Source organism: Aspergillus viridinutans (genome assembly GCF_018404265.1).
Source record: "Aspergillus viridinutans IFM 47045 DNA, scaffold_3, whole genome shotgun sequence".
In the NCBI taxonomy this organism is placed as follows: domain Eukaryota; kingdom Fungi; phylum Ascomycota; class Eurotiomycetes; order Eurotiales; family Aspergillaceae; genus Aspergillus; species Aspergillus viridinutans.
The window spans coordinates 2,752,740-2,774,623 of record NW_025091219.1 but is presented as its reverse complement, the minus strand read 5'-3'; the positions used below and the strand labels follow the sequence as shown (position 1 = coordinate 2,774,623).

Below are 21,884 nucleotides of genomic sequence, written 5' to 3'. Positions count from 1 at the left end.
AATACTATGGGTATTAATATCCTTAGTATATGCTGCTATCTGTGGAGGTAGTGGCAATATGTAATACAGGCAGTGAACAGTAAAAAACTCCAAAAGTCCACATTGTAGCTATAGTCCGCCGTACCCCTCAAGGTTCCGACCAATCAACATCCAGAACTTCATCCAACATGGAGATATTGATAGTTTGCTGATACGGTAAATGCGCAGTAGATATAGACAGGGGTATATTGAACGATAAATATAAATAGATATACAACATAAACAGGATGATACTATTATACAGATGCGGAAGCATTTCACGTCGTTTATTTGGCGAGGAAAGCCTGGAACGCCTTGTGCTCAATCACCACGTTTCCAACAGCCCTGAGTCTCTTTCGTCCTTCTTTCTGCTTCTCCAGCAGTTTTCGGCGCCGACTGACATCACTAGCATGGAGCTTGGCCAAGACGTCTTTTCGGTAGGGTTTGACAGTTTCTCGGGCGATGATCTTTTTACCGACAGCAGCCTGGATCACGACCTCGAACAGTTGTCGATCGACATGCTCCTTGAATTTTGTCACCCATTGTCGTCCGAGTCTTTCCACTTGACCCAAGTGGACGATGCGAGCAACAGCATCGACAGGCGCCTTATTAACCAAGAGTTGTAGCTTGACGATGTTCCCTGTTTGCCAAGCGGATTCCTCATAGTCCAGGCTTGCGTAGCCTTTGGTGGACCCCTTGAGCTTCCCGAAAAAGTCATCGACCAGTTGAGCAAGAGGCAGCTCATACTTAAGTATAACCTGCGTCGCTGTGAAATACTCTAAACTCTTCTGCTCACCTCGGTTTGCCTCACAAAGTTCAATGACCTTGCCGAGGTACTCCTCGGGGAAGGTCAATGTAGCCTGGACGTAGGGCTCTTGAATCTCAGCCACCTTGGAGCGCACTTCTTCGTCTTCCGGGAATTTGGCAGGGCTGGTAATGATCTCTTCTTTTCCGTCCTTCCAAATGATCTTGACAGGTACTGATGGAGGTGTGATGATGATGCTAGCACCGTGCTCCTGACGTAAGCGATCCTCAAAGACAGAACAGTGCAGTGTGCCTAGAAATCCCAGTCTGAAGCCTGCGCCAAGAGCCTCTGACGACTCCTTCTGCACCGTGATACTCCTGTCGTTGAGCACGAGCTGGTTGATACTGTCTTCCAAGTGCTCAAAGTGGTCTGCATCCACCGGGTAAGCCGCCACAAAAACCATTGACTTGGGCTCCTCAAAGCCCGGAAGCGGCTCAACAGCTTTCTCGAAGCCGACCCTTGTAAATGTGTCACCAATCTTCGCTTCTTTGCTTCGTTTCATACCAGGATTGAAATAGATGTATCCGACTTGGCCTGCACGGAGCACGCTCTGTGGTGTTTCGTTTGGATACATGATGCCAACCTCGCCAACGTAGTACTTGAGTCCTGTCGCAAACGACACGACCTGCTGACCCGCTCGAATTTCACCGTCGAAAATACGGACCAGACAGATTACGCCTTTGTAGGAATCGTACCAGGAGTCGACGAGTAACATTCGCAGGGGCTTCTTGCAATCGCCGATGGGGCTGTTGAGAGTCAGCAGCGGAAGCAGCTTATGAAGATAAACAGGGAAATAGCATACGCTGGAATCTTTTCAATAACTGTCGGAAGTAATTTTTCAACATTGAGTCCCGTCTTGGCTGAAACCATCACTGCGTTCTCGGTGTCGAGCTCGAAGGAATTCTTCATCTGCTCAAGAGCCCGCTCTGGTTCAGCGGACGGCAAATCTACCTTGTTGATGACTGGAATCAATTCCAAGCCCTGCGCAAAAGCGAGGTAAAAGTTCGCAACAGTCTGCGCCTGGATTCCTTGACTGGCGTCGACCAGGAGCAATGCACCTCCGCAACTAGCATAACTGCGCGATACCTCTGCACGGAAGTCCACATGGCCTGGAGTATCAACCAGGTGCAATAAATAGTCTTCACCATTGTGATTGTATATCATCGAACAGGTTTGCGCCTTCACGGTGATGCCACGTTCCCGCTCCACGTCAAGTTTGTCCAAGACTTGTTTGTTCGAGCCGGGCGCAATCGTCCCTGTGAGTTCGAGCAGGCGGTCGGAAAGTGTGCTTTTGCCATGGTCGACATGGGCGACGATACAAAAGTTCCGGTATCGCTCGATTGGAATCGCTGCTATTCTGTTCTCAAGGTCGGATACCGGCTTGGTAGCGGTTGATCTCGATCCGGCGCGAGAAGCGGAGCTGGTGAAAAATCGGGGAGCGTTAGCAAGGACGAATGGCGCCCTGGTCAGGCTTGCAGCTGTGCCTTTCGGTGCAACGCTCAGCCATCTGGCTAACTGCAGGCATCCTCGCATCTGGAGTACTGCAATGGCATGGGAATAGAATGCCTTTTGAGATGAGGATTCTAGTTGTCGACTGCCGATTCCGAGAAAAAAAAGTGCGGCACCGAATCACTTGCTGCGGAGAAAAAGTGCTGAGCCGCGGGCGGTGGAACAACGGATTGCTGCGGTGACTATCGAGGTAAACAAAAGCTGCCTCTTTTTGACCAGTAAGAGACCCACGAACGAGCAAACATCCCATCTACAACCCCGAGTTTGGCCAAAATACGCTGAAAATGTCAGCAACGAAAGATAAATCCAAGGTGCACAAGCTCTCCATCAAAGGTGAGACTCGAATTTGGCGTTTGTTGATTGATTCTTGAAGCTCACCACACCCATTTATGACAGGCTCAGCGAAGCTCGTGGCAGAATTCGTGAGTCAATTCCATCGATCCATAGGGGTTCTGGATGGGGGACACTAGTTGACAAGATTTAGTTTGAATACTCGATAAACTCCATCCTGTATGTTGACGTGCACTAGAGGATGGGTGCAACGCATACTCATCGCTTTGGCTCCTAGGTTTCAACGCGGGGTATATCCACCAGAAGACTTTACAACGTCAGTTTACGCCAGCCCACGATAGCGGTAGATAATTGAATCTAATGCCGATACAGTGTTAAGAAATATGGTCTCAATATGCTCGGTTGGTCTATTGTCTCGCTACCCACAACTCTCGCTGATCGAGTCCAGTTACCGCCGACGACCAGGTCAAGGCCTACATCAAGAAGATTATGTCGCAGTTAAACAAGTGGATGCTTGGAGGCAAGATATCGAAACTTGTTGTGGTGATCACAGATAAGGAGACTGGGGAACACGTCGAAAGATGGCAGTTTGACGTAACACAGCCTCTTCACTGAATGGATGCGCGCAAAGGCTGATTGGAGTCTGATTATTATCAGGTCCAAATATTTGGAAAGCATACCAAGAGCCAAACCTCTCGAAAATCTGCTGATAAGGAGAATGTCACTCCGGGGTATGTCTGCCTTTCCTCCCAATTCCAACACCAGCGACACTAATGAGGACTTGTCTTGTACAACAGAGACACGGAGATGCAGGATTCGACCGCGGTTGAAAAGACAGAGAAAGAAATCCAGGAAGAGATACAGGCTATCTTCCGCCAAATTACAGCCTCTGTCACTTTCCTCCCAGTCCTGGACGGAGACTGCACATTCAACGTCCTCGTGTACGCCGACGCGGACTCGGAGGTGCCCGTCGAATGGGGCGACAGCGATGCCAAAGAGATTAAGAATGCCGAGAAAGTGCAGCTTCGAAGCTTCAGTACGAATAACCACCGAGTGGAGACCCTGGTCAGCTATCGCCTAGCTGAATGACCGCTTATTGTCCAAATTTGGGTAAATCGTTCTTACAGGTTGGCGTTCAGGAAAGGGAGTTACACAGCTGGATTACCTGCGCTTTGTGATGGCTTTCGATATCTTCTTTCTTTAATGCGAAAACGATGTGGAATGTCCTTTGGAAAACTGTAGTGAATGCACATAATATCTACATTTCATGTGAAGTACAGATGACGCTCAATACGCTCAATACCAAGGTAGCTGATCCAGCTTCGGAAACAACTCTTTGCCGTTCACTCCGCCATGCCAACGAATAAGCTCCTCAACGACTTCCTCCAACTCCATATCAACAAATAGTTCGTCTTCCATGCCAGGCTTCCATCCTCGTTTGACCCTCTTCGCTGCCAGCTCCTCGCCGACACCATACGGATCCCGTCTCCACAAACCGATTCCACTCTTCTCTTCCCCTGATATCAACGATGCCAGGGGCGTTACTTCTTCCGGAGGATTGATCCCAACGACAGTTCCAGAGCACGAAGCTTGTCCCCCACTCTCACTGAAGGACGTCCTCAACCCGAGAGCCGGAAAATGACAGTCCATGAACCGCTGGCGCTTGAACTCGTGCGTAACGACAGTGATTTTTCTCGGAAACGTTCCGATGTACGATCTGAATCTGAGCAGAGAGAAAAGCACATTCTGATAGGAGTCTGTAGCGTTGGTTTCGGCTATGACTCGGTCAGGATCTATCCCGGAAGAATAAGAGAAGTAATCATTGTCTTTGGCCAAATTCTGTCGGAGGATGTCAATTCATGTCGCTTCGCGCTGGGAAGGATCATATAGTCTCACATGATATGAGGCGCCTTCTGCTATGTCCGTTCTGTCTTTCTTTGTTGGACCTCTTGAAAAGAATCAGCTACTACAGATCCACCGGTATGAGCTACTAGCACTCTAACAAAAGGGAAGGCTTACCCCGAAAACACCAGCAGTCCATACGGATCGTCCGCCAACGCCCGAAGACCAGCCCGAACATGTGTGGTGAATGTGGGCGTTTCACCCCTTTGGAAAGGTTCAATCAGCCTACCCATAGTGGTCATGGTTAGCACGCGAAAGTGTTAGCTTATACAGTGTAGTAAAGGTGGACATGGGATTCTCAGTCGCTTGGAATAGCCACTCGACTCATCTCACCATTCATCCTCGGACAGTCCCTTTGTAGGTCCACCAATGTATATCGCATGACAGCAAACGACTATTAAGTGATTGCAGGCTAATATTCGAGAGCTTGGTGACCTTTCCATCGCTTTTAGCCAAGACTTTGAAGCGTGGAAACACTGAAAGTTGTGGTTGACGAGGCTATCGATAAGAGGATGCTGATTTGCAGATGCGGTGTACTGACGAGACATTGGACTTTACTCGATTATATGAAAGCCAGACCTCTCATCCGAGAGCTCAGTTGACACTAAATAATCAAGGCACATCATCGGAAGAGGTACTTCTACTTTGTGTTCAGTATGCAAACTTAATATGAGAAGCATGATGGAAATTGAGCGAATAATCTATCGTACATCACACGTTTATGTGTTTATGGGACAATTGAAAAAGACCCACCCAGAGATATGAGGTGGTGCCCGTAGAAACCAGTCGCGAAACGAATCAGAAAAGCGTTCACAAAACTCCATCTCATGACCATATCATGACCCTATGTGCGATGCTCAGATGAGAAACATGACGCTGACCAGACAAATGCGAAGGTGGGAAAAAAAAACCACCGCAGAATGAACGCCGTGGCTCACATCCATTTTGTCAATAGGCAACCATAGTAAAATAAAAAAGACACCAGAACGATGGTGAAACTGATGCAAGAATTAAGGCCCTGCGCCGTCAGTGAGATAGATCTTTCCGGAGGGTATCATAAAATAAGAGTAGCAAAGGAACGGAATCAATTCAGAGGATCATGGCGGAAGGTGCAGTTGTCGCCCTTGAGACACTTTCCTTCGCGCCAGTACCGGCAAGGGACTAATCCAGCCTTTGGCTATTACAGAGTCAGCGATATATTTGCTGCAAATCAGGTCTCGGCATGATACTTACGTGCTTCTTGTTTGGTGCTCCGAACTTGCTTCGCTTGGCGTAGCCAAATCTATCATCACCGGATTCTTCGGATCCATCCGTCTCACGCGTACGCTTGCGCTCCGGGTCTTCGTATTGACCGGAAGGTTGAGATGAACCAGCCTGCTGGTTTTGGTTGGCGAATTGTGAGATTATGGCAGCGAGACTCGGCGCCATCGCCGGTTGCGATGGTGGGACTTGGGGTACAATGGGCGCCGGTGGCATCTGTTTCTGTGCACTCATGACAGCCAATATTTTCTGAAAATCGAGGCCCTGCGTTGCCGGTGCCTGAGAAACGGATGGGAACTGGGGAATTTGTGGAACTTGAGGCTGCTGCTGGCGGAACATGCTGATGGTCCGCTCCAGGTCAGACATGGGCGCCTGTGACGCAGGCTGAGGCGGCGGCGGGAGTGGCGGCGGAGTAGACTGTTGCTGCGATGCATTCTGGATGATTTTAAGCAAGTTTGAGATGTCGAATTGGTTGGTTTGAGCAATAGGCGGCGCAGCCGCAACAGGGGCCGGTTTCGGGTTGACCGCCGAGTAATATCGCTCTTGTCGAACCTAGAAACATGAATATCAGAAGCCCGTACAAAATGTTGCCGAGGAAGAATTGGATGTGTTACCTTGATGTGATCCGGCAATTCGCCAAAAGAAGTCACTTCAGTCAGAGGTTCATCAGCGTCGGTCTGGGGCGGCTCCTTTGGCGAGGGAGGAATATCCGCAGGAGACGTGTAGAAAACCATGAGCGTAGTAGCTTCCCGATGATCCTGAGCATGCTTCTCGGGACTAGAAGGCTCTTGCGTGCCACTTCGTTTGATGTAGTTTCTGGAGCGATCGTCAGATGTCATATCGCCTTTGTCAATTTCTAGATTCCGTTAGCAAACATCCCATAACTTGCGTCAATACCGGCTTACCCGAAGGCTCTGTATAGTTCATCAAATTCTCTTCACGAATGACGCCATCATCGTCGTCTTCCAAATCTTCAAGATCTCTGTGCAGTTTAAGGACACTACCCTCTCCTTTGATGTCACCAATTTCTCCCTGCGATCGATCACTTGGTCCTAGCTCCTCGTTAGGGTCGTGGGTGAAGAGACGGACTTCCGTAAGAGACTCGTCAGGTTTCCACGTAACGCGCAATTTCCTTCGAGCCTCCTTGCGAAGTCGCTTCTGACGGTCTTCTTCTGATTCAGGGGGTCGATCCTCAGCAGGCTCAACTGATTCAGAGTCCTTTTGCTTGTTAAGATCCGCCATAATATCGCCAAAGGAGAAAGTAGGTCTAGGAGGTGGCGTCTGAGTTTCTTTCTTTTCGGCCGGAGGGCTAATCATTGTTAGCATCATTTGTGAGGTCCCACATACAGGAGCTTCGCATTCTGCGTACCTTGTTTTCGCTGCAGCGGCGGCGGCGGCAGCGCGCTCCGCATTCGACGTGCCTGGTCGTTTGGAAGCAGAAAGCAAGCTGCCAAAGAGGCTTGTAGGCTTGGGAGCGACAATGTTTGCCTTCGGACGCGAGACAGCTGCAGCAGATTTGTTCTCCTGAACTGTCTCTTGTGGGCGTTTGACCGGGCCATTAGTGGTAGCATTGCCCGCCTTTGCACTAGGCTTGATATTGGATGTTACAACCATCCGCTTCGAAGCAGCCTGGCCATTGGTCTCTCCCTCCCGAGGCCTCTTCGAACCAGCGATTTCGAAACGGGGATTATTTCCATGTGCTGGTTCAGAGGCAGAGCTCTTGGTCGCCTCCCCCTCTTTAGCTGCGGGCTTGGTCGCCTCCTGTTTTCTTTTCGTTGAAGCAGCAGCATTCTCTAGGATCTTCTGAGAGAGTTCCTTGACAGTGGGACCCCCCTTCTTCACGAAACGGGGTAGAAGTTTGGCAATATTGGTTTTTTGGAGTACCTCCTCGTCCACGGTGCCAAAGCGTGCGAGTAACTATGTTTCAAACGCTCTTAGTCCCTATGTCGAACCGGATGCTTAAATAAAGATGGGAGACGTACCTTGAGTATATTAACCGTGAATGCCCCATCCACGTCGGACGCCTGATGTCGATCTAGAAGAAAGGAATACGTGGCAGCGAGCGCCATTGGATGTTCTCCCAACCTGAAACCCCATGTTAGCCATTCAGAACCCGGAAATGCGTAAATGATGATGCCAGAAATCTGGAAAGAATCCGAAGGACATGCGACAGATCGGACCAACTCTGGCGGGTCAAGGTTAGTTCGTTGGCATTTCAGCGCTTCCTCAAGATCGATATTAAGAGCCCAGTTGAGAACCACAGAAAGGGATTTTATCCTTCTGGTCCTCGGGCACAGAGCGATTAATCGCTCGTACTAAAGATCATCTTCTAAGAAGGCTTCCTGACCATCGACGCTAATAGATTACGGGGGAGAGATTTCTCGATTCGTTTCTGACTTCTAAGGCCATAACGACGAAATGCCAGAAGATCAAGAGAAGGAAAAGATAAAGGACATACTTCTCAACGATTGCCGGGTGGCCTTTTTCAAGAGTGGTACTGACAACCACATCCATCAGACGACGTTGCAGGACAACATCCTTCTTGAGCTGGGCTGCTTTGTCGTTCTCATCTTTGTTCTCTGCCATCTTCATCGCTTGGCTGCTTTCTTTCCACGCATCCCTCACACGTTTGACAACGTCTTTAAATGCAACTAAAGCATTTTTGACCTTATCAGCATTGGGTCTGCGATTGCGTGGCGACCAGACGGCTTGAAGAGTATCGTATTCCACAGCAGCCTCCGGTTCACTGGGTCGCACCGCTGGTATGGGGGATGGCTCTTCGGGAAATTGAATTTCAAGGTCGGAGTCATCAGAAGTCTCGCTTTCCGACGCCGAAGACTTCTTCGCAAGAGTTGTTGATTTCTTTGACACTGTCTTCGTGCGAGCTTTCTTCTTCGGCGGTTCAGTGGGTTTTAACTGCAAAGTCGAGTCTACAGAATTTTGACCTGGATATTATTGATATTAGCTATTTAGTACAATAAGGCTACCATGAAGGCAGATGGAGAGGAAACCCGCGGACCACATACCGTTGACTTGAAAAGTTCCTTCAAAAGCATTTTGACCGGGAATAGGTCGACTATTACTTGTACTCTGCCCCATAACAGATGGCACTTGCAAGTCATTCTCGAAAAAGTTAAACAGCCTAGCACCGACTGTAAGTTGATGTCTTTACTTGAAGAATTTATGAGGGTATACAACTTACTTCCCATCATCGGGCCGGCCATAATCAGCTGAATTCACGTACAGAAAAGGGTTTTGGAGAGAAGAATTTTGATTAGAAGACTGCTGTGCGGGATTAAGAATCTGAGGATTGATGGTGGGGTCGTCAGTAACGTTCGTAGCTGGCTCAGCATAATTGGTGATGAAATTCATCTACTGCATGTCAGTGAAACGTCCTTAAGATGATGAGTAATTTGTATTCCTACCGAGTTCCCTTCGGAGTATCCGGCAGGAAGCGAGTATGACGCAAGAGGAGTTTGATGTGCGACGGATTGGTAATGATTTTGCTGGGAAGTCTGCGATCGAGGGGCTTGCGGTGAATTTGATTGCGGAAAGGCATCCGGAAGCGACATATGCTGAGAAGAATAAAAGTTCTGAGGGAATGGGTAAGATTGATATGGAGGGTTGTCCGTTGCAGGGAGAGACCGTGAATCAAACGTCACCTGGCCTGGAGGATATCGATGAACCTGATGGTACTGAGTGGGCACCCCAAGACCTTGTGGAGCTGGCGAAAGTATTTGTTGTTGTTGTTGATGATGGTGGTGTTGTTGTAGTGAATTCTGTTGCCACGACTGGGGAGTTGACGAGGAATAGATGCCATGATCATGCTCTTGATGTGACGGTACTTGTGTCCTTTGCTGATGCTGTTGACGGAAGATCGGATGGTCCCAGCTGATCCCCATTGACTGAGTTTGTTGCTGCGGCTGTTGTTGTTGTTGCCGATGTTGTTGTTGCTGGTGCGACTGATGCAGCTGCTGTTGGGTTGGGTGTGGATGTTGGTGTGGAGGATCGGGACTGGGGTATAACGAATCCAGATTGTTCCAATATTCAGGCTGAACTGAGCCAGGAGTTACTGAGCTGCGACGCAAGCCAGGCATCATGCCCTGCGGCGAGGGACGATCCATTTTGGGCTTAATTTGCCCGTTATAGCAGACGTTGACTTCGATCGCAGGTTGTAGTTGTTATTGTACTAAAAGGGTAATCTTATAAAGTCACATGTACCCACGTGTCTGGGATACCCAATATAGTAAAGTTCAGTTGCCGCTTTTCTCGGATCGGAGTTGGCAGCAGCCGGGTGGGCACTTGAAGTAGCAGCGAGGGATTTAATTGGTTGGTTGCTCAAGCCAACGGGAGTGCAGCTGATTCAGGTTGAGGTGTGAAAGAACGGTTTGTAGAACTTGATACGTCCAGATTGAAAGCGGTCAAGCCAGGAGAAAATTCAAGAGGATTCCCGCCTTGCAGAGAGCAGCCGCAGGAGCGAACCTTGGGGGAACCGAAGGAGTTGTCAAGCAATTTTCTTTGGTGCACTCCGTACGGTAAGGCCGGCCAGTGTGGCAGTGATTATCCACCCACCTCGGAGAGCCTACCTTAGGTACCTTAAAATGACCTGGACTTGCTGGTAAGGATACTGTAGCGGCCACAGGCTGGCAAAGGTCTGTGTCTGCAGTCCCGAAGGCGTGTCCTGCAAGTCACGTTCAGATCTTGCGACCGTCTTGCGCCTTTTAGAAGCACCTTAGGTACCACACAACTTGGTCAACTCTTGTTTCGAATACACCGACCAGTATTAAGGTAGAGGTTGTGGTCTGTTCCTTTTGTTTCCTGGAATTCACTGCTCCCACTTCCTTTGTTCCTTAATCCCCAGCCTTGTGTTTTGTTCCCTTATTATGCGCCCTTTGTCACCTTGACCTGCCTTGCCCACCTTTTCTGTCGGGCAGACGCGACCAGTCAGCTCGAACTGCTAGTCCTTGTGGACCTCTCTTTCCTCTAAACTTGTCTTAAAGATAAAAGAAAGAGGTTCTCATACAAAGAACCGCCCTGAATAGCAGTTCAGTAGCATAGTAATTCGCTTTACGGGGATGGTTGAGAGGATAGGGATGGGTTGTTGTTGGTCGTGGTGATGAGGTAGAACTGAAAAGCCGGGCGGCTCATGGGCGGTCCTGCTGATATTAGGGTGATTTCTCTGCTACTCCTGTTCGAGCCTAGTCATAATCACGTGATTTTACCAGCCACGGTTCTCCCCAATTCGACGAAAGAGTTTGCTCTGTTTGTATTGAGCTAAGGGAGAAACAGCCTAGCCCTGGATTATGTCAGCTCCAACAATTGGGAGCAGCTCAGGATGCCAGGTGGAGAGATACCGCGATAACATCATAGTACGGTCGGTAGTTATTCTTGGATTCCCCCTGAGAGGCCAGGGTGAATGCAATAGAGAAATTTATTTTTATCATCTCTGCGACCTGATCTTCTTCGTTCCTCACAATACAAGTGGACGTGTCATGGTTCGAGTATAATTGCTTGATTTGTTTGAAACAGCGCATGTGCAAGTGAACATACCATGGGGTCTCACGCAATGTCTCTGCGAGACCGTCAGGTCGGTAGGTTTCCCGATGCGTTGGAAATCATTCAATGAGTATAGCAAGTCACTAACTGGCCTCATAGCGTCTATTCAGAAGATCCTCAATTTGAACCACGAGCCCCACGCGACGGATGATGCCCCTCACGATATATCAGCTCAAGGTCTCATCTCCACGCCTATTCTCAATGAAGATGGCGATCCCATTTGGAAGGTCTTAGTGTTCGACAACATGGGCCGGGATGTCATCAGCAGCGTACTTCGCGTAAACGACCTTCGAGCTTGGGGTGTCACTATTCATCTGTACGGTCCTTGCCGTGCAAGGAGCATAGAATTGCAGCTAATCGTTGTCTTGAAGGAATCTCAACTCCACCAGATATCCCATCCCCGATGTCCCCGTCGTATACCTTGTTGAACCGACTCCTGCAAACATCAAAGCAATTACGAATGATCTCTCCCGTGGACTTTATTCTCCTGCCTATGTGAACTTTCTCTCATCCATACCTCGGCCACTTCTTGAAGACTTCGCGTCTCAAATAGCTTCCACCGGTACCGCGGAGCATGTTGCTCAAGTTTACGACCAGTACTTAAATTTTATCGTAGCCGAACCGGACCTCTTCAGCTTGGGGCTAGGCAACGACGCATATTGGAAGATCAACAGCGCCAAAACGAGTGATGAAGAGTTGGACGACATTGTTGACAAGATCGTTAGCGGGCTGTTCAGTGTCAGTGTCACTATGGGTATGCTTCAAACCTCTCCGCGCTTGATAGTCAGCCATTGATCATGGATCCTGGGATAAACAGGTTCGATTCCAATCATCCGTTGTCCGAAAGGCGGAGCGGCAGAGCTGATTGCCACCAAGCTCGACCGTAAACTACGTGACCATATTCTGAATTCGAAAGACAACCTGTTCTCCAGCAACAAGAAAACAGCCGCAGGAGTCCCTTCTTCACGACCGGTCTTGATTATCGTCGACCGTAATGTCGATTTGGTACCCATGCTGTCGCATTCATGGACCTACCAATCATTAGTACAAGACGTGCTTCAAATGCGGCTCAACCGGATAACCGTTGAAACTCCGATCGATGAGACGAACCCTGCCAAGGGCGTGACAAAGAAAGTATACGATTTAAACAGCAATGATTTCTTCTGGAAGCGTAACGCTGGAACACCTTTTCCTCAGGTGGCGGAAGATATCGACGCTGAATTGACGCGCTATAAAGAAGACGCAAATGAAATCACGAAGAAGACTGGGGCTTCTTCTATTGAGGACTTGCAGAATGACACCAGCGCTTCTGCACAGCACCTCAAAGCTGCGATTACCCTGCTTCCTGAGCTGCGGGAACGCAAAGCCATTCTAGACATGCACATGAATATAGCAACCGCACTGCTCAAGGGGATCAAAGACCGTCAGCTGGATAATTTCTTCGAGCTCGAGGAGAACATTACGAAACAATCAAAAACACAGATCATGGAATTGATTAATGACCCTGCGAAAGGCAGCAACCCGACCGACAAGCTCCGGTTGTTCCTTATTTGGTTCCTAAGCACAGAAACAGACCTATCCCGCGCAGACCTGAGCCAATTTGAAGAGGCTCTCACGCGCGCAGGAGTTGAGGATATTAGCCCACTGACCTACGTGCGCCAGGTTCGAGAGCTCACCCGGATGACCATGATGACGACTGCCGCACCGCAGCAGCAATCCTCGGATTTGTTCCGTGGATTCTCGTCACTTTCCAACCGCCTCACTGACCGCATCACATCCGGAGCGTTGGGTGCTAATTTCGATTCACTCATTTCCGGCGTTAAGAACTTCCTCCCTGCAAACAAAGACCTCACCCTAACCAAGATCACCGAGTCCATCATGGATCCGTCCTCAGCCTCCAGTTCAGCAATCGCAAAAACAGAGAACTATCTCTATTTCGACCCAAGGAGCGCAAACGCACGTGGAGCTATACCCCCGGCGTCTGCGGCTCGCAATCCACAAGCCCCAGGAGCCCTTGGGGGTGTGGAACGAGGGACAAGCGCGACTTTTGGCCAGCGTCGCCAGGCATTCAACGAAGCAATCGTATTCACCGTCGGCGGAGGTAGCATCGACGAATACGGCAATTTGCAGGACTGGGTGCGCCAAACCAGCGGACAGCCGGGCGATGGTGCAGGGGCCGGCATTCGTGCTGGAGCAGGGACTATGGGTGGAGCTAGACGGAGAGTCGTCTACGGCAGTACGGACTTGATGAACGCTAAAGAATTCCTGACGGAGTCGTTGTCCAAACTTGGCCGAGAAAGTTGATCCAGCTTTCTCCAATGGGCAACCAGTTTGTAAAGCATATAGATTCATCTCTTAACGTTACATATCTTAATAAATATCTTTCCTATCATGATTCTACTGCCTTTATCATAATCAAATACAAGCAACAGACTGGCTAGCTAGTTGGTATGAATTGTTCTTTCTTTGGGTTATCGAATTAGAGTCATTTCCGGGGTTGACAATTCCGCCTACGCACCTCACCAAGCCACCAAATATATAATAAAACTCCACGGATTTGACAGCGTCACAGCATGTCCAAAATATAGTAGAATTGACTAGTAAAACTCGACAGTAAATGACAAATTAGATATATCCGAAATGCAGATCATCCTTAATTTCTTCCAGGGGGTTCCACTTCCGGCACTTCACTGCGTGTGAAGTGGTCCTCTTGGCCCTCTTCTACTAAACACGTCTCCCAAAACTAATTCATTATCTAGTAGACATCGAAAGCCATTCTTAACCATTGCAGGCCTAGCTGGCCGCCGTGGTGTAAGAATAAGGTATGGAATTTAATCCAAATGTTGCATATCTTGCATATCAGTGTAGGGAACCCTTGCAGGGCACTGTGGAGTTAGAATGTATATATATCTCATCTTAAGTATCTTGAGAGCATCTATCTACGGGCCCCTTAAAGGCGCTATCTATTCCATTCTGCGAGCGCAGTCATCTCCCTTTCCCATTAGGAGAAGTTCTCATGATGATAGTGGAAAAGGCTAATCTTCCGTAAATGCGTGTTCAAACGGCATCACCCGTCCGTACTACGATAGTGACACGGGAAAGCTCCAACGAGAGGAATTCCCCAGTTCGTCTGTCTTGCCTTCTTGGAGCTATTACGAAGCTCGTCTTAATCTCCCTGACTGACCTCCTCGCTATTCCCGATCTGTCCAATGTAAGATCAGCGTCTACCTACAGCTTAGAATTATGACGTGCGGTGTGCAGTCTAGTTGAGCATTCCTGGTCCATCTGAATCTTGCAATCCACTATGTTAGTGCAAATACTTGTCAATCTGGTCTAAAGTCCTTGAAGATTATTTGGCTTGAAGCTACTAAAGCGAATCCCCCGCAGGACGATGAAGTGATAGCCCACGCAGCATCGAAATGAAAGTACAGCAAGAAAAGGAAAGGAAACAAAAAGGAAGGTATTATGATGACACAACTGGCGTTGTAGCATATGACTTGTATCAGCCTAAAAGAGAGAGAGGCACCTGGCAAGAAAACTCCAAATCAACCGCTTATGCATTCCTCAATTGTAACGACGGCTCACACATCCCCGCGGGCATCCTTTTGGTAGCTATGGATGGAGATGTCATGCGCCACCGCAATGCCGAACCCGTTCTCCGGGTCCTGCTGTGGTTTACCGGTTGAATGCTGTGAGTAACATGTGGTGTTCGGCGAGGTCAGAGGGGAGCTGATACATTGGCCGGGTTTGTCTCTCACTGCGCCGTCAGACGAGAGTATGTTCCACAGATTGTGACGGGACTCTGTAGAGCGCGCGGTGGAGTTTGCCTGCTCAAGGGTGAATCCAGCCCAAATGGAGGAAAGAGGGAGCGAGATGATGACGAGGGTTAGGACGTTATGCGAGAATTCCGGGATTTCGCTGAAGTACTGGCAAATGGCAAAAATGGCTTGATGGGGTCTTGATCAGTATGATCTCTTTTCATTGAATGATGCGATGCTCTCTGGGCCTTACCTGGGATGGTCATGGTTTGGCAACCCATGATGAAGATGACCCTCATCGGTCCGAATTGCTTCACACCCAACCTCTTTCGCAGTTTGATGGCGAGGCCAAGCTTGACGACAAAGACGGCGCAGAAAAAGCAGACGCTGACGGTTGTCACGATGTTAGTGGCACTTTCCAACCAATCCAGGTGGTCCATGGTTCCTGCGTGCATGATCACCATGCAGTTTTGTACCGAGTAAGTCAAGCGAACCGCGATTGGAACAAGGGCAGCCAACGTCGAGGCACCAAGTAGCAGGATCCGATACTGACGACGGAGGTTGGAGCAGACAACCTGCACCTGAAGCACCAAGGAGACCTCCACGCAGATAAGGACAAGGGTGAAGAATACAGACGCCATGACTTGGCCGGCATAAGCACCGCGGGACACTCTGGAAAAGTCGCCAGCCAGCAACGCATATATCCTAGCAAATCCGGTGGTGAAATAGCTGAGCTGGCAGCCCAGCCGTATAATGTTGGCGAGTAGCGCAGCAACGTTCAGCACGAAAACGGATGAGACGCGCTTCTCTGGTCTCGTCAGCAGCAAGAGGACTAGGAGGAGCACGACGCATGCGCCGAGCTGGGCGCCATAGTTGATGCTGAGACGAATCATGTAGCGCAGGAACTCGTCCGCTAGTGCCAGAGATGAGATGACCGTCGTCCCGTCGGAACGAGTCAGAGTGATGTTCTGCGTCCAAGGATCAAATGCCGAGTTCATGTTTTGTGATCGATCCAGCGATCAAAGAAGTGCCAAAGTCTTGTATATGTATCAGGCGATAGAGGTGCTTGAAGTGAAGATGCGGATGGGCTCAGAAAGACGAACACCAGGTCCAAGAGAGTCTAGATATGGAGATTGAGCATTGTAGAAGATCGAGGCCGAAGTATAGCAGCTGGCTAGCTAACCTGCGGTGACGGACTGTCTGAACACTTTGAGCACAACCAGGTCTCGGCAATTCTGGCCACTCTCGTTCAGCTTGTCAATATGTACAAAGTCATGATAGACGCTTTTGTGGACCAGGGCCCACTGCGATGTCATCTAAATATTGTTATATCTCTCCGTGGCCATTCCGTATATTGTTTGTTTCGGATGTTGCACTGCGTATAGCATTTTCCCCGGTCGAGATGAACAATATCAAGACGGGAGGCAAGAACAATATCAAGACGGACAGACAAAGAACATCGCCCACGGAGAACGTCAATCGGCCCCATCGAGATTCACCACTGTCAGGCAGCCATTGCTGTCAATTTGCAAGGCATTTCATCATGGCACTATCAGCATTGAATTTCGACAGCCTGATGAGCGGCAGTCTCTCAGCTCTGATGAGGACCCCGGTACGATGTATGTCTTGTCGAGAAGTTTGAGATAGGGGTGGATGTACCTCTCTACACTGGGTCGTTTCATCAAGCCAGTTCAAGAACAGGAGCTTCAACACTGCATCGATGATGTCTCAGTGTCTCAAGAGAACACTTGAGTTTAATATCGTTTCTTCCTGATGGGTTGCCTGTTGTTGGTGTCTTCAACCCGCAGAGGTGATGACTGCGGTAAACACTATGGGATTGATCCACGCACCTGCCCCACCTTCAAAGTATCGTCACTTTTTCTCGGATTTATCACAACCACATCCACAACCATCATTGGACCTGCTGAAGCGCCTGGAAATACTCTAGATCACGAATCTTACTAGTTTGGAGCACTTAGAAGCATTAATAAAACCCAGCATCAATCTCGAACGATGGCTTCAGCGGACCCATATACACCACCTCCCCTCCCTTCTCCCTTCACGAACACAACCCCTCCACCGCAATTGCTCGCCCAAGGCGCCGAAGCGCATCTCTACAAGACCGTCTTCCTCTCACCCTCCACTCCAGCTGCTCTGAAGATCCGCCCGTCAAAGCCCTACCGCCACCCGATTCTCGACCGACGGCTCACGCGCCAGCGCATACTGCAGGAAGCTCGGTGCCTGGTAAAACTCATCCGGGAAGGCGTCAATGTCCCCGCCGTGCTGGCGCTGGTTTGGGAGGGCCAAACTGGCGAAAAGGGATTTGGAGGGGCCTGGCTGATGATGGAGTGGATTGAGGGATTGGTTGTGCGAGTCGTACTGGAGCGGTGGGAGAAATACATGAAGCGGAACCAGGCTGGCAAGGGCGCGGAGGAACTGAAAAAGGAAGAAGCGCGGGTTCGAGACCTGATGAGGAGAATTGGTCACGCTGTTGGGGCACTGCACAAGGCCGGCGTTATCCATGGGGATCTGACGACGAGCAATCTCATCCTGCGACCGCCTAGTCATACGGAGCAGCAACTCGCTGCTGATGAGACAAATCCGTCCATGGAGGGGGATGTTGTCCTGATCGATTTTGGCTTGGCCAGTCAGAGTCTGCAAGATGAAGACCGTGCGGTCGATCTATATGTGCTTGAGAGGGCGTTTGGTAGCACGCATCCTCGTACCGAGCCGTTCTTCGAAGAGGTCCTCAGTGGGTATAAGGAAAGCTACAAGGGCGCTAGCTCGGCGTTGAAGCGGTTAGAGGAAGTGCGGATGAGAGGTCGTAAGAGAAGTATGATTGGATGAGCATCTTGCTCGAAGCGTTTATGATTTATACCCGCGAGTCTCTGTCGTCCATTTGAAATATGAGGAGAGCAACGACATGCACTTGCAATCATTCGTCATTATTGAAGAACCACGATATTGCGCCACGCTCCATCGCACAATGCAACGAAGAAAATGTGTACTTTGCGAAAATAGAAACAGACCTCACTGAATAGCATCGCATATTCTCATGAACTCATCTTGACACAAGTGCCTACGTCTGCCAGCGCAAAATATCCCTTGTTCTCCACCACTCCGCGGTCTTTGACCACCGCCGTGTACTTTACCACCCATTGTGGCTCAACATCGCCTTTGATCCCGTCGTCGGCATCTGGAGCGGACGCAAGGATTCCAGCGCCCTTCTCCCCTGGACCCAGCAGCTCCCGTGTCGTGCCTACCGGCAGGATATCGTTGCAGTCGTTATGCGTAAGCAGTTGGATATTCTCTTGCTTCGCATAGAGAATCAACGACTTGGGAACCACACAGCAGTCCTTGAGGTTGATCTGATCAACAGACGGCTTGACCTTGGTATGCGGTAGGAACCGAGCGAGCCTGTCGCTTCCAAACTCCGCCACACCCAGTTGAGCAATCATGCCTTTCTCGTGCAGCCCCTCAAGCGTCCTCCACGACTGAATGATGCTGTCAAAGTCATCTGGCTCCTCGCTTCCGCCATCCGACGACACCTCTTCTTCGCTGTCGTCCTCCGCGTCGAACAGAATTCCAGGGAAGGAAACAATAAGCAGGTCGATAGAATCCACATGTAGCTCTTTCAATACCAGATCAACCGCCTGCCGCGTATGCGCGCACCGTCTCGACACCGGGATCCCGGGTAGAAAGAACAGTTTCACCGTAATATCGTACTGCGACCTCTCCTCTGCCAGCCCGCGCTGCGAGAAATCGATTGCGGGAATATAAAGTGCATCATCCTGCATCGATGTCCATGCCTTGTATTGTGATTCCGTGGGTTCTGTCTGGGTCTCATCGGCGGCCGCAAGCTGTTGCGCGGCCTGGAAGTTCGCTCGTAGCGAGTTGATCAGCTCGACGTTCGATTTCGTTGTACCTGAATGTCTGATGACGGACGAACCGCCGCTCGTCATGAGATTTCTGCGAAATGAAACATCTTGATCAGTCCCGTCCAGTGATAGAGGGGTCACAGCAGCTTGCCACTTACGAGGTGGATAGTATCAGCTTCATGGCTATTTCCTTGATTGTAGACAGAATACAAGGAATACAAGCCGGATATATTGATTTATTTTCAGTTGTGTTGCGCTTGGAAATGGTGACAAATTGCGCTTGATAAGGCGGATTGCATCGGTTCGAATTGCTAAGCAGCCCCGCCGCCCGCTGTGATTTCCGCTCCGGGAATGTAACCATATCGGTGACCGACACGCCAACTGCATATTCCGATTTCCCAACTGCTTGTTATCAGATTAGGATGCATATGCGGTAAATGGCATTAGGACATCATTTCGCAATAACTACAGAAGGCTCAATCTACGAGAGTATATCACTGATTTGTTGCAGCATTGGCATGTCGTTAACTAACTATACTACTCCACATTGGCATCATGTCATCAAATTCTTAGCACGACAGTATCAATCATACTCGACAGTAGGATCCCAATCCGTCGGCGAATACTCTCCCGTATTGAGCGCCTGCATATCCTCCTCCGAGAGCTCAAAGTCAAAGACATCCGCGTTCTCCTGGATGCGCGCCAGCGTAACGGACTTGGGAAGCGTAACAAACCCCTAGATTCCTCCGTCAATCTTATCCTGCTCGTCAATATCAACAAGAAAACGAAACACTCACCTTCTGCAAGCTCCATCGGATCATAATCTGCGCAGGAGACTTGTTGTGTTTCTTCCCCAAGGTCTTCAGAACAGGCTCGTTGAGCCGATACCCATGCGCCAGCGGCGAGTACGCCTCAACCACGATATCGCGCTTCTTAAGCCACTCGACGATCTCCGATCTATCCAGCCATGGATGCAGCTCGTACTGCCCAACGTCTATCTTGCCGCGGCCCTCGCCGCCCTCGCCGCCCTTGATATACTCCTCCAATTCCTCGAGGTGATGGATGCCATAGTTAGATACGCCGATCGACCGAGTCTTCCCGGCCGCCTGCGCCTCAACTAGAGCGCGCCAGGAACCAAGGCGGGCGTCCTTGCCGCCGTACGGAGCATGGATGAGGATTCTGGTCGTATCACTCAGCTACATCCTTTGCCATTTGGCGGAGTCAGTGGTTACCTACAGATCAAAATAATCCACCTCCGCTTCTCGCAGACTAGAGTCGACCGCGCGTTTGGTGCGCTCGTACCCCATCGAACCCGGCGGGATCTTCGTCGTGAAGAAGACTTCGGCACGATCGAGGCCGGAGTTCTGGATTGCCCGGCCGCAGTGTTTTTCGTTCCGGTACATGATCGCAGAGTCTACCTACATCTTGACATTAGCTAGTATTCACACTCGGCATTGCTGGGCTTGTTACATGACGATAACCCGTTTTGAGAGCTTCTAAGGTGGATTTCTCTGTTTGAGATGCGGGACTGCGCCGGTGGTTTGGTGTCAGTGAGTCGGATATGTATTTCGTGTATGTTGTACGCACATCATGTAGACCTACTCCGGTGGAGAGATTGATTAGCATTGTAGATATCGAAGAAAAGTTCTTGTATTCAACTCACTCCATATCCAAGGACGGGAATCTCATGACCCGAGTTCATTCGATACGTTGAACGCAGAGTCAATGACTTGGCCATGTTGCGCAACATAAACAGTTTCAACTCAGTGTATTTCAGTATGATATTGTCGGATGTATAATGTGGAATGGAACTGAGGTTTGTTGTGAACATTGGCGCAATGAGATCATAGTGAGAAGAACGGTGGATCGGGTTCATGAGGGGCACAGCTAAGCTCGCTCTATATCCGAGGATTGATAATCTGCGTACCGAGTATGGAATTATGCTATGACCGATTGCTATTGATGGAATTAGTTGCCAGACAGTTCTTGGCAGGTTCTGTTGGATACTCGAAGATTGATAACCATGAAAGAACGCTTTATGCGAACCTCAATTTAGAATGTACAAGGTCAGTCAACGAGCTAAAACGGAGAAGAGCTGAACACAGATAAATCATTGAATCAAATTGGATATCATATCATAACTCATAAGGTATCATCAAAGAATCAAAGCCGCCAGATCAAAGCCACCCGCCAAGCCGTAGTCAATTTAATCGTATTTCTTATCCATATCCACCTCCGCGCCTCTCTGTCTGACCTTCCCCTCATCATGCACATCCCTCCACTTCTCCTCCTCAGTACGGTCACCCTTGACCGCAGCACCAACCGATCCCAAAGCCCCCTTAGCCCGGTCCGCGGCGCCCTCACCCCAGTCCTGCAACTGACCCTTGGCCTCCTGCGCCTTGCCGCTAGCATTCTGCTGCTCGCCCTCGCGGCGCAGATTCTCGTTCCCGATCAAGTTGCCGAGCGACTCCTTGGCCGACCCAACGGTCTGATCCCAGGTGCCCTGGGTGCGCTTGGAGTTGTCCTTGGCCGCGGCGCCGGTCTGAGGGTCTGCGGCGACGGGTCCCAATTTGGCAGTCTCGTGGCTGGCGTCGTGCTCGGCTTTGCCCTGGGTGTGGGTGGCTTCGCCTTCAGCCTGGGGTGCTGTTAGTGAGCTGGACGTGGTACATCGAGGCGGTAAACGGGGTGAGTGCATACCTGAGTGGATGGGTTGCCGGTGACTGAGCCCATGGCGCGCTGGGCGAGGCCAGTGGCCTGGTTGATGTAGCTGTTGAGGGTGGAAGCGTTGTTGTTGTTATTGTTGTCAGACATGGTGATTGATTGTGTCTGTAGGATGTGGATGTTTGTAGATTTCGTTCAAAAATTGATCTTGTTCGAAATAGGTCTTGGATGATTTGTTTCGTTCTG

General features: G+C 49.8%; 10 protein-coding genes across 10 annotated transcripts; 3 read left to right on the top strand and 7 right to left on the bottom strand.

Moving 5' to 3' along the window:
• Positions 1-305: 305 nt before the first annotated feature.
• Aspvir_005882 (GTPase GUF1) lies at positions 306-2,356 on the bottom strand (the record flags this gene model as incomplete). Its single annotated transcript, XM_043269092.1, has 2 exons — positions 306-1,569; positions 1,626-2,356. The coding sequence occupies 2 exons, from the start codon at positions 2,354-2,356 to the stop codon at positions 306-308; spliced, it is 1,995 nt and encodes a 664-aa protein (XP_043125027.1).
• Positions 2,357-2,616: 260 nt separating this feature from the next.
• Aspvir_005881 (spindle checkpoint protein MAD2) lies at positions 2,617-3,712 on the top strand (the record flags this gene model as incomplete). The annotated part of the gene is made up of 8 exons (XM_043269091.1): positions 2,617-2,665; positions 2,729-2,754; positions 2,817-2,842; positions 2,901-2,939; positions 2,996-3,024; positions 3,072-3,217; positions 3,281-3,354; positions 3,421-3,712. 8 exons carry the CDS (start codon positions 2,617-2,619, stop codon positions 3,710-3,712), a joined length of 681 nt encoding a protein of 226 aa, XP_043125026.1.
• Positions 3,713-3,919: 207 nt separating this feature from the next.
• Positions 3,920-4,758, bottom strand: Aspvir_005880 (DUF218 domain protein; the record flags this gene model as incomplete). Its single annotated transcript, XM_043269090.1, has 3 exons — positions 3,920-4,462; positions 4,520-4,571; positions 4,643-4,758. 3 exons carry the CDS (start codon positions 4,756-4,758, stop codon positions 3,920-3,922), a joined length of 711 nt encoding a protein of 236 aa, XP_043125025.1.
• Positions 4,759-5,609: 851 nt separating this feature from the next.
• On the bottom strand, positions 5,610-9,909 carry Aspvir_005879 (uncharacterized protein; the record flags this gene model as incomplete). Its single annotated transcript, XM_043269089.1, has 10 exons — positions 5,610-5,702; positions 5,759-6,337; positions 6,400-6,641; positions 6,691-7,094; positions 7,155-7,702; positions 7,768-7,870; positions 8,244-8,730; positions 8,812-8,927; positions 8,988-9,157; positions 9,211-9,909. The coding sequence occupies 10 exons, from the start codon at positions 9,907-9,909 to the stop codon at positions 5,610-5,612; spliced, it is 3,441 nt and encodes a 1,146-aa protein (XP_043125024.1).
• Positions 9,910-11,336: 1,427 nt separating this feature from the next.
• Positions 11,337-13,645, top strand: sly1 (syntaxin-binding protein; the record flags this gene model as incomplete). The annotated part of the gene is made up of 4 exons (XM_043269088.1): positions 11,337-11,376; positions 11,441-11,657; positions 11,713-12,095; positions 12,159-13,645. 4 exons carry the CDS (start codon positions 11,337-11,339, stop codon positions 13,643-13,645), a joined length of 2,127 nt encoding a protein of 708 aa, XP_043125023.1.
• A 1,277-nt stretch (positions 13,646-14,922) lies between these two features.
• On the bottom strand, positions 14,923-16,097 carry preB (alpha-factor pheromone receptor STE2; the record flags this gene model as incomplete). The annotated part of the gene is made up of 2 exons (XM_043269087.1): positions 14,923-15,287; positions 15,353-16,097. 2 exons carry the CDS (start codon positions 16,095-16,097, stop codon positions 14,923-14,925), a joined length of 1,110 nt encoding a protein of 369 aa, XP_043125022.1.
• A 1,015-nt stretch (positions 16,098-17,112) lies between these two features.
• On the top strand, positions 17,113-17,946 carry bud32 (serine/threonine protein kinase BUD32; the record flags this gene model as incomplete). The annotated part of the gene is made up of 1 exon (XM_043269086.1): positions 17,113-17,946. One exon carries the CDS (start codon positions 17,113-17,115, stop codon positions 17,944-17,946), a length of 834 nt encoding a protein of 277 aa, XP_043125021.1.
• Positions 17,947-18,152: 206 nt separating this feature from the next.
• Positions 18,153-19,158, bottom strand: Aspvir_005875 (putative gamma-cysteine synthetase regulatory subunit; the record flags this gene model as incomplete). The annotated part of the gene is made up of 2 exons (XM_043269085.1): positions 18,153-19,068; positions 19,136-19,158. 2 exons carry the CDS (start codon positions 19,156-19,158, stop codon positions 18,153-18,155), a joined length of 939 nt encoding a protein of 312 aa, XP_043125020.1.
• Positions 19,159-19,560: 402 nt separating this feature from the next.
• Positions 19,561-20,380, bottom strand: Aspvir_005874 (aldo/keto reductase family protein; the record flags this gene model as incomplete). The annotated part of the gene is made up of 3 exons (XM_043269084.1): positions 19,561-19,713; positions 19,775-20,156; positions 20,214-20,380. The coding sequence occupies 3 exons, from the start codon at positions 20,378-20,380 to the stop codon at positions 19,561-19,563; spliced, it is 702 nt and encodes a 233-aa protein (XP_043125019.1).
• An 803-nt stretch (positions 20,381-21,183) lies between these two features.
• Aspvir_005873 (CsbD family protein) lies at positions 21,184-21,788 on the bottom strand (the record flags this gene model as incomplete). Its single annotated transcript, XM_043269083.1, has 2 exons — positions 21,184-21,612; positions 21,675-21,788. The coding sequence occupies 2 exons, from the start codon at positions 21,786-21,788 to the stop codon at positions 21,184-21,186; spliced, it is 543 nt and encodes a 180-aa protein (XP_043125018.1).
• Positions 21,789-21,884: the final 96 nt, after the last annotated feature.